At 41.8% G+C, this 13,771-nt stretch overlaps 1 protein-coding gene across 9 annotated transcripts in view; it reads left to right on the top strand.

Moving 5' to 3' along the window:
- Positions 1–13,771, top strand: part of trps1 (trichorhinophalangeal syndrome I) — an 89,579-nt gene that overhangs the window by 68,531 nt on the left and 7,277 nt on the right. For all 9 annotated transcript variants that reach the window (XM_068332970.1, XM_068332971.1, XM_068332975.1 and 6 more), the window contains one exon: positions 11,587–11,709. In XM_068332970.1, the coding sequence (XP_068189071.1) occupies positions 11,587–11,709 (123 nt within the window). The remainder of the gene's footprint in view (positions 1–11,586; positions 11,710–13,771) is intronic.

Genomic DNA, 13,771 nt, shown 5'->3' with positions numbered 1-13,771 from the left:
TCCAGTTTGAGAATCTCTCTCCTTCTTGTAGCTATATATAATTATATAATTGGTGTTTTGCACGATCTGCGGAATGATGATCATTTCCACCCCGATCCGGCGGACTTTTCCGACTGACTGCCCGGCCTCCGGCACGCCAACGGCACAGTCTCATCCGCGTTGCGTCAAGCGTGGCGTGGTAGCATCGACGCTATTCGCGCCCCGTTTTGTAGTTTAACGAGGGAGCGGTCATTTGAGATCGGTGGAGAAAAATCCGCCGTAGCTGTTCTTTTCTCGAGCGTGACTAAAACCTCTCTCGCGTCGAGAAGCGTTGCCAAACCCTGAATGTAGAATCGCAAGTTCTTTTTAAAACGGAGATGAAAGTTTTTTGATTTTTTTTTCAAATGGAGTCAGAAGGGAGTAATGCATTTTTAAATCCCCGCGGAGTAGTAATCAGATTTAGCAATTTCTGCACATCATCTAATTTAGCGGTACATCGTTTTACGATGAGTTGAAAGTCAAATTCGAACCGTATGTTGTCTGAATATATTTAAAAAAAATTAGATTTGCTTTATTCGAGACATGCCTTGTGTAACATATAACGTGTTTCCACAGTGAGGACTCCTGGGCTGGAGCTTTAGCGTTAGCTTTAGCGCGCCGCTTTGGAGGGAAAAGACGTTTGAGGCTACCCGTCAAACCTGTCGAGAGATCAAACTGACAGAATTTATTTTGAAAGTTCAATTAAGGTCTCAGATAAAGTGTCAACTACTTTTAGAGGGACGACCGACACCCGTTTTTTGTTTCGCTCTTATCTCCACCGATGGGGGGGGGGGTCTCCATGAGACTCTCAACAAATAGGACATGGGGCGATATTCCCTAAGAAACTATTTCCCTCCCTCTCGCTGATAACGTGAGGGTTATCATACGTGGTGCTGTCTGGAGCAAATGGAAGAAAGATGAGACATCGATCTCTCTCACTCTCACACACACACACACACACACACACACACACACACACACACACACACACACACACACACACACACACACACACACACACACACACACTTTCTCACTCGCTCCTTGGAGGGGAGCTGATCTGTTCGGTTCTTCTTGACAGCTAGAGCATGGCCATCAACACCCCAAATGTATGTGTGTGTGCGTGTGCATGTGTGTGTGTGTGTGTGTGTGTCTTTGAGCTAGTGTTTGTACACGCCTGTGTGTGGCCCCAGTGCAGCGAGAGGACTTTATGAAAGAAAGGAGGGATGAAGGAAAGAAGGGCTGAAGAAGAGGTCTGAGTAATTCAGAGATTGATGTGTTAGCCTCTAACTCCACCCTGGGGGCCTGTCAAGGTGGAAAATGCCAAATGGGGCCCCGGCTGGACACACCACTTAGCATTGCTTGAGCCTCAGTTGTGACAAAGAACAAGGGCACAGAAAAGCGACAAAGACCTGGATATATATTAACAGTCCAGTGTGCGGATAGGGAAACACACGGGAACTGAAATGACAGATTTTTGCACGGCAAAAACACGGAGACTTCAGAAAAAGGTCAGCGCCGATTGAATTTACTCAGAATGAGATATTACAGGTAGTCAGGATTTTACCACTTTGAAAGAAGAGATATGTTAGCGAGTAAAATAAATGTACTAGTTTCAGCATTCAAATTTTTAAAAGAAAAAAACTTCGTACATATAAAGTCCGCACCGGTCTATAAGTCGCAACAGTTGAGATACTTACAAAGAAAGTTTTTTAAAACTTTTATTTACTGATTTTTTTGTCTGTAACACAACCAAAGAGTCACCATCAATTCATTGATGCCAAGCTTACGTACGTACAGCAGGATCGATTCCCTTAAAACCTGTATCGTATGACTTTCTTCACGTATTTTCCATCATAAGGGGTTTGCATGATGTGCAAATTGTCAGCTCAAAACACGATCAAACTACGGTAGCGTCTTCATCGCTGGATTATCTCTTCCAATTGCCTGTCTTGCTCTTACATTTACTGCTAGATCGCCCCCTGGTGGCCATCAGCCTACAGAGGGCTGCAGATTAGCTGCACCGGTATTTAAGCCGCCGAATCCAGAGCGTCTGATACAAAGTAGAGGCTTATTTTTTGGAAATTACAGTAACTTTTACCGACTCCTGACTTTTATCGAGACACCGGACAGGCCTGACTCACACCAGTGTGCCCCGCCTACACACTTCCACATAGCACACACACATCACTCCAGCACTTAGCCTTCGTAGGTACACACACTTGGTGGATCACACAAAACAGCAACTCCTTGATGAAGTGGTTTCGTCACCGTTGACTCGGGCGTCAGCGTCCAGTCGGCGACGCGGTTTTGTGAAGGGCGACTTGATTTAGTCGCGTCGAAGCCCGTGCAACACTCTGCTGTCGTTCTGTCAGTTCCACGGCGATGGGGGTTAAAGGTCACGGAATTGCATTAATTTTAGGAACTCTTCATCAGGGGGCGGTCGCGCTCTTTGCGTGGATGGAATGTGAAGACGGAAGCTTAAGGAAACAGACAGAGATGTTCCGATCTGACAAAGTGAAGGTTTATTTTTTTATTTAAATAGATTTTTAAAGTCGACATGCTGACACGACCCCCTTCAATGGAAGTGTGATTACTGAATTCATCTCTTCTTTTTTGCCCCTGAATTCTTTGCATTTGCATTTAAACAAACGCTTGTTTCTGTTCTCCTGGCGCTGGAAGTATTATTCATTTGTTTTGCTGTGGGTCCAATATGGCCTCTGCATTCTGATGAGCTGGCTTTAATGAGCTGGCTAGCTTTATCATTTGTCCTTTCGGCCCCAATTTGATGGTGCACTTTGAAGTTGCTGAACTGCTCATTGGGCTTAGGGGCATTCAGTGTTACTATTATCTATGTGCTGTTATTTTATTTATTTTTTTAAACGATATGTGCTCTCACTTCGATGGCTGGATGCTTTGAATATTTCTTGGAAAGCCCATGCAATAATAAAAAAATGACTTTCAGATCAATTACATGCTGATTTTTTTTTTTTTTTTTTTAAATTTCTTACTTACATTTAATGGAGATTTACCAAAAATTTTTTTTTGATGAATGTTTTTTAAAGGAGCTTTTAAAGGAGTTCTCTCAACATTCACCTTGACCCATATTCCCACCTATAGCTGCTCATTTCCCACCGCTGTGGCCTCTAAAAGGGATATTTTACTGTTTTACAACTTAAAAAGTTGTTCACTTTGTGTGAAAAATGTTCATAATGTGAAAATATCCTTCGCTACTCCTCTTGGAGTAAACCTGCCTCTTCCTCTCTGCCCTCCTCCTCCTCCTCTTCTGCCCCTTTTCACTCTTCGCCTCTAGGGCTAATTGGGGAGGTGAAGTAATTTAGCAAGTCTGAATTTGTGTGTATGTATGTGTGTGTATATGTGTGTATGCGTGTGTGTGCGAGGTCATTTCGAGGTGTGGCGCTCTAATGTAGCGTTCATTATGCAGAACGGCTGGAATCGCCTGTTTTTTTTAAATCATTTTCTCTCCATTTTTCTATCTTCCTCTCAGAAATATCTTGGCTGGAAATTTTGTAAATCTGAGAGCGTTTGTTTTTCATGTTTTGACAGAGAGAGAAAGAGAGATGCATTTACATGTTTTTGTCATTTTTGATGAAGGTATTATTATTAATGTTTTTTTTCTTATTTATACTTATTTAAACATTTCATCACCTGTCACATCATGTCTTTAGTTTATTAGTTTAATGATCTAATAAGGAGTGTCGTCAATCCTCATAAAGAAAGTGTGTTATTTTTGTTTGTTTTTTTTGTTTTTTTAAATTGAGAAAGCAGTTTTTTATTTTATTTATTTTTTTGCTGAAATTGTTTTAAAGTTGCATCAACGGGACGATTTTTACGATAATGGTAACTATAAAGGCATTAGGGGGAAAAAAAGGAGATAAACCACCTTATTTGCAATTTCTGTTCCTAACGTTCTGTATTCTATAGTAATAGGAAACCCCGCTGTATCTTATGACTTCAGGCTATTATACACCCATTTTTAAACTGTTAATTAAACGTATGGGTTCACATAAACGTCGCAGTCATACTCGTGGAATTACAGGAATGCAGAAGCTTAATTATTAATCACAAACATAGTTTTTAAACATAGAGCCTCGGAACCTTCACGCCTTGAAGAAAACATATAAGTCAACAGAAAACGACCCAAAGGTCGGAGCCTGTGGTCAAATTTATTCGCTTTCACTTTGACCACGCCCCTCCGAACACACACCCCCTCTACCCCCAGGTGACACGATCCACCTGTGTGAGTTACGTCGACACAGTTTTGGTGTTTTTATGTTTTAGTTTGACTTTCACGATAAATCAAGTGTTGTGTTCACCCGACACCAGACGGTTGTGTAATAATAGTGAGTAGGCTTCTCGTCCAGGACCTGAATGGGTCATGTGGGTCCGTCTAATGTGGGAATCAGCCCACTGAACTATTCTCAGATAAACAATAAAACACAGTCTTAGACCGTTAATAAGCCAGTTAATACCAGTGGATAAGGCTGCAGGTATTAAGGATACACATTATAATGGAGCTCTCTCTCTCTCTGTGTCTCTAAAAAAGCGTTCCAAGGCAGGTTATATTATTTTCGGTATTAGTTTAAATTGAAGTAATTGAACGGCATTGAGTTTAAGTCTTTTAAAATTTGATATTTCATCTGACATGCTCGGAATTGCTGATTATTGAACTTTCAATCTTTTGTCTCGACGTAAAATGAAGCCGTTTGTGCTTCTTACCTGTCATCAGGTTGTTGTTTTTTTAACTTTTATTTTACTTTTATAACTATATTTCCTTTAAAAAAGGTCACGAGTCTTCTTCTTCCAGAACGCCGAAGTGGCGTTAAAGGTTGCGTAGCGAAGGTGTGAATGCATCCAAAACACTGCTGATTGGTTTGCTCTTCAAGACGTTCCTAGCAACAATAATGAGGACAAAAAAAACAAAAAACACGTACGTCGAGGCTGGTTTCTCAGCTCTCGGCGCGTCACTCGCTCTATCGCCACACAAACGTGTCTTATCAAAACGCTTTTTAGCTTCAGTCGCCTTATTGGACACAAACCTTCATGACTGGATGTCCGTCATCTGCTGGGATTTGCTGAGCGAGCACCGGGACGGAAACGCCAACGGACGCGAATCGCGAACACAACCGTGGCCTTCGGGCCCGGGTTCTCCGAGTCTGTGGGCAACGAGATTTTTAATCCAAATTAGATCCGGCCGGAACACTCTTTTCTCTGCTTGTGTGATTCTTTTGCTCTCTTTCACTCATTATTAAGCTTTTATTCTTACTGTAAGTCAACATAACCGATCCTGCCACCTTTTTTTTTTTTTTTTTTGCGTTTACGTACCGAATTGTCATCCGAGATTTCTTCCCGTTTGATGTTAAAACAGGGATGAAAAGAGCATGAGAGAGTGAGAGGGAGGGAGGGAGGACAAAGGTGTTGGAAGAGAGTGATCGCAAAGGTCAAAAGAATGAAAGGGTGAAGGGAAGGAAGTAGACGTATTAATGTATGTACGTGTGAAAGAGAGCGAGATGTCACTCCTTCTGTGTCAAGTCGTCATACGTCTGTGATGACATCATCTCTTTCTTTTTTTTTTCCTGCCGTTTTCTGCAATTACTTTATTCTTATCCCTCAACCCCGGTTAAAAACTCGATGCGCCGATCGAGATTCATGTTTCATTCCGTCCCAATCTGAGATTGCTTTTGCAACAACTATTTAAAAAAAAAAAAAAAAAAAGTAGCTTATTAGACTTTATAAACCCCAAAAGGCTAAGAGGTAAAACAACTGACAGCCACCAATACAAAGGTGTTGACGCAGAATCTGAGGCCATCAGGAGAAGACAAATTACCAGCGTCATCGTTATCGCAGCCTCCACAGCCATCAGCGCCAATCAATGACAGGCGATAATCACTTTTCTTCCTGCTTATATCATCGTGAAGAGGCCTACGGCACGAGGGATACGGGGATCGTTGCACCTAATTATCCCGGCAGAAATTAAAGCTGCTCTCTTGAGGAGATGTGGCTTTCATGTCTGACGAGTTATTTTGTTTTTCATAAGATGCAGACAATTTTTTTTAATTTTTTTACATCAACATTCTAGAGACAAGGTATATATCGTTGGATCGATCTGGTTGCGTTTGGATCGAGATGACCTGTAGGTCACGCCTTGCATGATCAGGCGTTGGGCGATGTGTCGGAACACAGAGCAGTTATTCATATGCAAAAAATAGTCCCTGTTACAATCAACTTTGGCTGTGGTGTTAAGAAAGTCGGTGTTTTATTTTTAACTCCATGTGGTACTTTTTAAAAAAAAAAAAGTCTGTTGATTCCAGAAATGATAATTAGTTGTTTTGTCAAATCTGAAAATTTTTGCAGATGGCGTTTCGACCGTTTTTTAAAATTTATTTATTTATTAAACAATATAAAAACAAGCTGTCCTCTGATATATATATATTCTATTCTTAATTAGGTTCAATTAAACAGGTTCGCTTCTGAATTTCTGTTTACTGACTGTCACAAACGTCTTCTGGTTATTTTAGCGTGTTAGCGGCCGACTTGCACTTGTGATTAGTTACTTTTATCAGTTACAATGTTTCATTCCTGTTCCTTTTGTTGTTTTTTTTATAAATAAAAATAAAGTAGCAAAAATTCCTTCAGGTTTAATTTAACTTTAGTTCATTAAAGTCAAATCCAGTTGTTCTCTGAGAAGATGCGATTTAAACACAAACACACACACACACACACACACACACACACACACACACACACACACACACACACACACACATACACCCACACACAGACACACAGATACTGCATCTATGGTTGATTTCTCAGAGATTGGTACCAGATGCTTGTGTGTGTGTGTGTGTGTGTGTGTGTGTGTGTGTGTGTGTGTGTGTGCGCGCGCGTGTGTGTGTGCGCGCGTGTGCGTGTGTGTGTGTGTGTGTGTGTGTGTTTGAAGGATTTTTTTGTGGGAGTATCTTGATATGAAACTCTGCCATTGCTTTGATTCATGTCTGTTTCATTATTTGCGTGTATGTGTGTGTGTGCGCATACATGCGTGTGTGTGTGTGTGTGTGTATGTGTGTGCATGTGTGTGTGTGTGCATTAGTAAGAGGGAGCATGCAACTGATCCAGCGTATAGGATATTGGACTTGGCAGTATGGAATTTAGTTAATTCCTCCAGCTAGTCTTCTAGCTTGATTAAATAATCACTGATTTAATGCGAGTCGGTGTGTGTGTGTGTGCGTGTGCGTGTGTGTGTGTGTGTGTGTGTACCAGTGTTAGAGTGTGAGTGTCTAAGTGTGCGTCTTCATCCGTGTGTGCGTTAAAGAAGAAAAAAAGATAAAGAAAATCGGGGTTTACTAACTCTGTAAGTGAATTAAGTGTAATTTCATTTTGAAAGACTTATTTCAGAAATCCATCTTTCTGAATGTGTTTCGACCGGCGGGGGCCTCCGAGGGTTTCTTTATCGTCTCACATTCTCCTCTTCCTTGCCGTTTGGTCACATGACTTCAAGAATGCAACACCGTGCATGTCACATGTTCATTTGATGCACTCTCTGAACCCGCACCTGAGAAATAAGTTGAGTTGCATTGTCGTCTGTTGGGCTGTTATTTGGAGTAAAGCTAAAGATGTTATCGCAGGTGGTGGGGGCTAGCGTGCATCTGAAGGCTTCATTACTGCCACTAAACACAAACCACTGGATGCTTATCTGTTTCAACCCTTTTTAAAAACTGCGCCGTGTAAACAGTTTGCATAACATCTGTACATTAATGGCTCAAAAAACCACAGCTGACGTGTTGCGGTTTCACCAGATGCTCCGAAGCCGAATACAAAAAAATCGGATACTCGCGAATTTTTAAAAAAAGTGCATTTTATACAGAACACACTCATGACAAAGAAACTCGTAACTCCTGCTTTTGATTTTAAAAGATGGGAATCAGTTGAACGCCGTTTTATTTATTTATTTATTTATTTTTTTACGGAATGTTTTCGCCTGGTGTTTGCAGAGCCGTTAAAATCCAGGAAACAAAATTAAAATCGCAGCGTTGGAGTTGTTGAACAACACAAAAGGGAGACATACATGTAATAGAGAGTGTAGCTTATTTTCCCGGCTCCAGCCAACAGGTCAGGCCATGGAGCCTCTTTTGTGTATTTTTTTTTGCATTAAATCTGCCGCCGTAGGGGTGGGGGGTGAAGAAGGTGCTCCGTTTCCGAGATGTCGATGAAGCCGAGCGGAGAGACTGACCAGCTTTGATTGTGAACGTTATTAAAACCAATAAATGTTGTTTTATTTTACTCTTAATTTCTTACCCTTTTTTTTTTTTTAATATATATTTCTTATTTTTCTTCACGAGCCCCTGAGAAACTGACATCATCTGCAAAAATAATGTCGTCTGTTTAGATTTCGATCTAAAACTCTTTGTTTTGTTCCTATTTTCCATCAGTGGGTTGAACCACCAGACCAATGAGGAGCTACTGTGTGTGTGTGTGTGTGTGTGTGTGTGTGTGTGTGTGTGTGTGTGTGTGTGTGTGTGTGTGTGTGTGTCCACACATAAGATGCGAGTGTGTCAGAGGGCGTCGTTGGGGGTGCACACTCAACGCTATCATAGGCCGCAGATAAATAGATGTCATTAAGACCCCGAGCTGTAATTACCTGCAGATTGGGGTGAATGGTGGTGGTAAGGAGGAGGGGGGGGTGGTGGGGAGGGGGGGCAGGTATCATTAATCAATCAGAAAAACATGGAACCGATACACGCAAACACACACTTTCTCTCTGCGTGCACCGATACGCAAAAGCGTGGTCAACAAAATGCAAAGATGTGTGTGTGTGTGTTTGTGTGTGTGTGCGTGTGTGTGTGTGTGCACTTCTCAGAAGGTGATGGGGGCTATTCAGTACTGAGTAATTGACATCTGAGCCTGTCTCCCCCTCTCTCACTCACACACACACACACACACACACACACACACACACACACACACACACACACACACACACACACACACACACACACACACACACTATGTTATCATTATGCTGTAGTTTTAGAGTAGCCAAAATGCCCCCCAACACACACACACACACACACACACACACACACACACACACACACACACACACACACACTTGGGATCTTGCTCAGAGGGGCAGCTGTGGGGCCATATGTGAGTGATTTAGGCGCTCAGAGGGAAACTGAATTCTGATGACAGATGCGGTGCTCGGTTTGTGATGGTAGACACACACACACACACACACACACACACGCACACACACAGGAAGCATACATCAGTCAATCACCTGGCTCAGTCTCTCTACATGTGGAGACCGTATGGCGTGTGCAGCGCAGGCAGAAACACGCATACACACACGGAGTCTGGCAAGCGTGTGAGGATCTGATCATGTGACCGTTGTACTGACTCCACTGATGTCATACGGATCAGAACACATGTAGCATGAACACTCTAATATTAGCTCAAGCCTTCATTACGTGCAACACGAGAACAGACAGGATGTTGTGCCGCATTGACCGAAAGAGTTCCAGCGTAAATAAAACGTCGACGTGGTCGCGTTGGATCCAATCTGTGAACGGTTTAAACAAACCCATCTGGACAAAGTCTAGAATAAAGTTACTGTTGTATGAAACAGGAATTAATCACGCGTTATTTTGCACGTAGAAGCAAATACAGTTTTAAACACTGCGTTCCGAGACTCACGGAACGCAGCGCAGTTCCATGTATTAAAAAAAACAACACTTAAAAGCCCTTTAAACAATCTATAAGAGTGTGGGCAAAAACGTAATACAGATAGATAGGTGGTTTAATATCAGTGTAGGGAGGGTTCGTAAATGTTTGAATTACCGTAAATAATAAAATAAATCGTTTGTCGCTGTATCGCGGAATTTCGTTTTTTTGCGGGTGGTCCTGGAACGCATTAACAGCGAGTAGCGAGGGGTTACTGTATTATATAAAAGAGCATTTAATTATGTGTTATTTTGCACATAGCAGCAATTCTAGTTTTGAAATCTCACTTTTAATGTTCAAAATTAGTATCGCTATTAGCCAAATGTAAAAAAAAATAAATTAAAAAATCAGTTTCAGTACTCATTCAATTCGGCGAGACTTTCGGGTGTCGTGGGTTTAGCAACGCTTGTCTGAAAAAAACTGTTGCTAATAAAAATTTGTTTTTGGTGGGCGGGGCCTGTGATGGGGAGGAGTTTATTCAGTTTGTCTTAAAGGAAAAGTTCAAAGACTTTTAAACATAGCTTGAATCCTGAATACGCGACCGTAGAGATACGACGAAGCACCGACCTGAACATACTGGAGGCCTCTGGATTTGGACAAATAAAATATTAATTTCCCCGACGTGACGCGTTTTGTTTTGTTTTTTGTACCGATGCTTGTCGGACCGTTCTCTATATCGTCAGAATAAAAAGTTGTGATGGCGCCCGGCGGGCCCCTGGTGCTTTTCTACCTGGCAGAACGGAACAGATGCTTGGTGGAAGCGCTTGGCAGAGGCTCCATCTGTAGCCGTGAGACTATACAGAAAGCTCCGGTTGAAGTACACCCTTTGTGAAAAGTTGAAATGTTCTCAACTTCTAGCACTGGCTGCTCCGCGTACCCCCCCCCCCCTCCTTCCTCGACTCCCAAAAAAATATGCTAAGCTCTCAGCACTGTCATGAACATAAAACAAGGAGCCAGCGCTGAAAGGAGAAGGTCCCAGCGGACGAGAAGTCCATGATGGAAGGAGCCGGAGAAGCAGATTGGGATAACAGAGAGAAAATAAGAGCGAGAGAAAAGGGGGGAAAGGGGGGAGGAATTGAAGACACTGAGAATGTGTTCTGTGGATCTCAGTAAGCTAGAGCCGTCTGCGCAGACGATATGTTCATCGACGCAAGCGTAGTGACGTCATCGATGGAAGGAAGGAGCGCCCCAAAAAACGTACCGGTTTAGCGGATTTAGGAGCAAACAACTGAAGATGAGGCTCTGATTGGGGGGGGGGTTGAATATTTACGAGCAACGGAACCTGAAAAGAGAGCGATAGACGGGTGGATAGAGACAGGAAATGGTGGAGGAAGACGAGGTACGGCGTCTTCTCGGGGTCCTGAGGGGTGTTGAATGGCGCCCGAGGTTTAATGGGATGGAGAAAAAGTTGCAATTGGCTCATTACCGTGATGGAGCACAGCCCGGCTACGATTGGCCTTTTCACCCTATCACCCCCCCCACCCCCACCACCACCATTCACACACAGTATTTCTTGCAACCGCTACTCCATCAATTGTGTGTAAGTGTGTATGAGAGTGCACACACAAACACCTACCGCAGGTCAGGTAAACACTCCAGCCTACAAGGTGAAAACATCCGTCTAGTAGCGCTTTGGCGTAACACACACCGTATTCATCGTAACACACACCGTATTCATCGTAACACACACCGTATTCATCGTAACACACACCGTATTCATTCCATTTCTGTGCTTTTATCCCCTTTGTTTGACTGATTCTGACATTTTAATCTTTTTTAGTCTATATATTTTTTGACACCCTTGTCTTTCTTTATCCACAGCGGCGCAGAGGCAGCGGCGTCTTCTGCGCTAACTGTCTGACCACCAAGACGTCACTTTGGAGAAAGAACGCTAACGGCGGCTACGTCTGCAACGCCTGTGGTTTATACCAAAAACTACATTCGGTGAGTTCTACGTGGAGATTTTTATCTGTTCTAGTTAGATTTTAGTTTATTGGTATTTTCCACGGGGGATGAGGGAGCGCTAAATTTCAAACCCACTTTAAATGTTAAAAAAAAAGGAGAAGAACACTAAACTCAGGTGGGTCATTATGCAAAAAGTTAATTTGCGGGGCTGAACTCATATCCATACATTCTCATAAAACGGCAGTTCGACCACTAAATATCCATTCTTTTTCGGCTCATTACCCTACGACACAAATTAAATTCTCCGTATTTAAAAATTCCTGTAAGTATTCGGAGAATCCCGATGAGAATTGAATATTGCCGATAAAAGTATAGTGGATTTTTTTTTTTTTTTGGGGTGCTGGGAGTTCCAGACCCATTTCCAGCCGTCACTGCAAGCCGACTGACTCCGTGGAGTGAGAAATATGATTGAATGAATCAAATTTACCAACTAAGCCTGGGGAAAGTCTATGGAAATACCAAATTTAATTAGACTGCATGAATTACGCATGAGATAAAGACCCAGTCTGTTGTCGGGTGACTTCAGAATATCGAGATCTCCTCACCCCAGATGTTTTTGTGGTGTTTCTTCACAATTTAACTCCAGGTTTGACATCATTCTATGTGCATATAGAGTATTTATATATATATTTAAGCTCGGGAAGTAAAATTTATAATAGAGCAATTCATATATGTCTGATAAATTACATCGCTCACTGCCGGTTCACCGCTGTGCCACAATTATGGAGTGATGCTTTAAAGGCATTTTACTGGAGGACAACCTAAAGCCGTTCGCACCATCCCGCCCCTGCAGATGTCCTTGGTTCAACCTGTTTATCTCATCAGCTGCTCCAGTCATGTTCGAGCCCCCCCCCGGTTCCACTCTTAACAATCTTCACAACAACCGTATTTTATATCCATAATAAAAGTTTTATATGCTTTGCACACATTATTAGAGAGGATAGCAGCTAGTAAAACACCCGAGAGCGAGGAGGGGGTAAAATCGCATTATGAATAGGGGGGGGGGGGGGCAGAAGGAAGGGAGGAAGACATTGGAGAGTAACATAAGGAGGATATATATATATGTATAATGATGGGGGCAAGAATTAGAGATGGAGAGGAGATGGAGAGATTAAGAGAGAACGCAGAGGAAACATCCAAGAAGAGAAAGAACGAGATAGAAAGAGAGATAGAGGAAGAATTATTTTTGCCATTTGTAACTGAGCCCAGGTATTTTATCAACCACACAATCTTTATACTATACATCACGTAAACGCTAGAAGTCAATGAGGAGTTTTTCCATATATAAATCCAATTCATGAGGCAAACAGTCAGATGGAAGAATAAACCAATATTATTACAAACATCAATAAATAATATGTCCTGAGTAAATAAAGAAATACAGGTAAAAAAATTACAAATGGTCAAATCAAACTTCTTGACCTGGAGACATCTAACGGTGTAGCTCCACCTAGTGGCAACAGGAAGTGATTATTGTATATTTTTTTTAATATATATTTATTTGAGACACTTCCGTGAGCTTATTTGATCTCAGAACAGTCATGACATCTTTATGAAGTTTTAATTCCAGTGGGTTTCTTCTGTTCCGAGAGGTTATTATCTAGATCAGAACCAAAGAAGCCTCTATGATGGGAGGCGAAACATGTTTTGCTCTTCCTATCAGTCCAGCTAACTGTATTCAACACAGAGATGAAGGAGTGATAAATGACTCAATAATAATGCGCCGCATGCATCTGATGAAATTTCATATTATTCATAATATTGCCTGACATATTCCAGGAAAAAAAAAAAGTATATATATACAGTATATTGCATTGAGTTTCCAATAGCATGTAGTCCAAGTGGTAATGCTCACGTTTCGTTTGCAGACAGAGCATGAAACTTCATATGTAGTAGAATGTCATTATTGAGTCCAATTTCATCCCAGCGCCTCCAGCGTTTGGTAAAAGTACAACCACATAGACCATTACCACTGAAAAAGAATATTAAAATAATTAATTTTCAACATTTATGACACATTTGTCCACCATTTTATTAAAAT

Source organism: Antennarius striatus, chromosome 14, assembly GCF_040054535.1.
Source record: "Antennarius striatus isolate MH-2024 chromosome 14, ASM4005453v1, whole genome shotgun sequence".
Classification (NCBI taxonomy): Eukaryota; Metazoa; Chordata; class Actinopteri; order Lophiiformes; family Antennariidae; genus Antennarius; species Antennarius striatus.
This window is presented reverse-complemented; position numbering and strand designations above follow the sequence as displayed.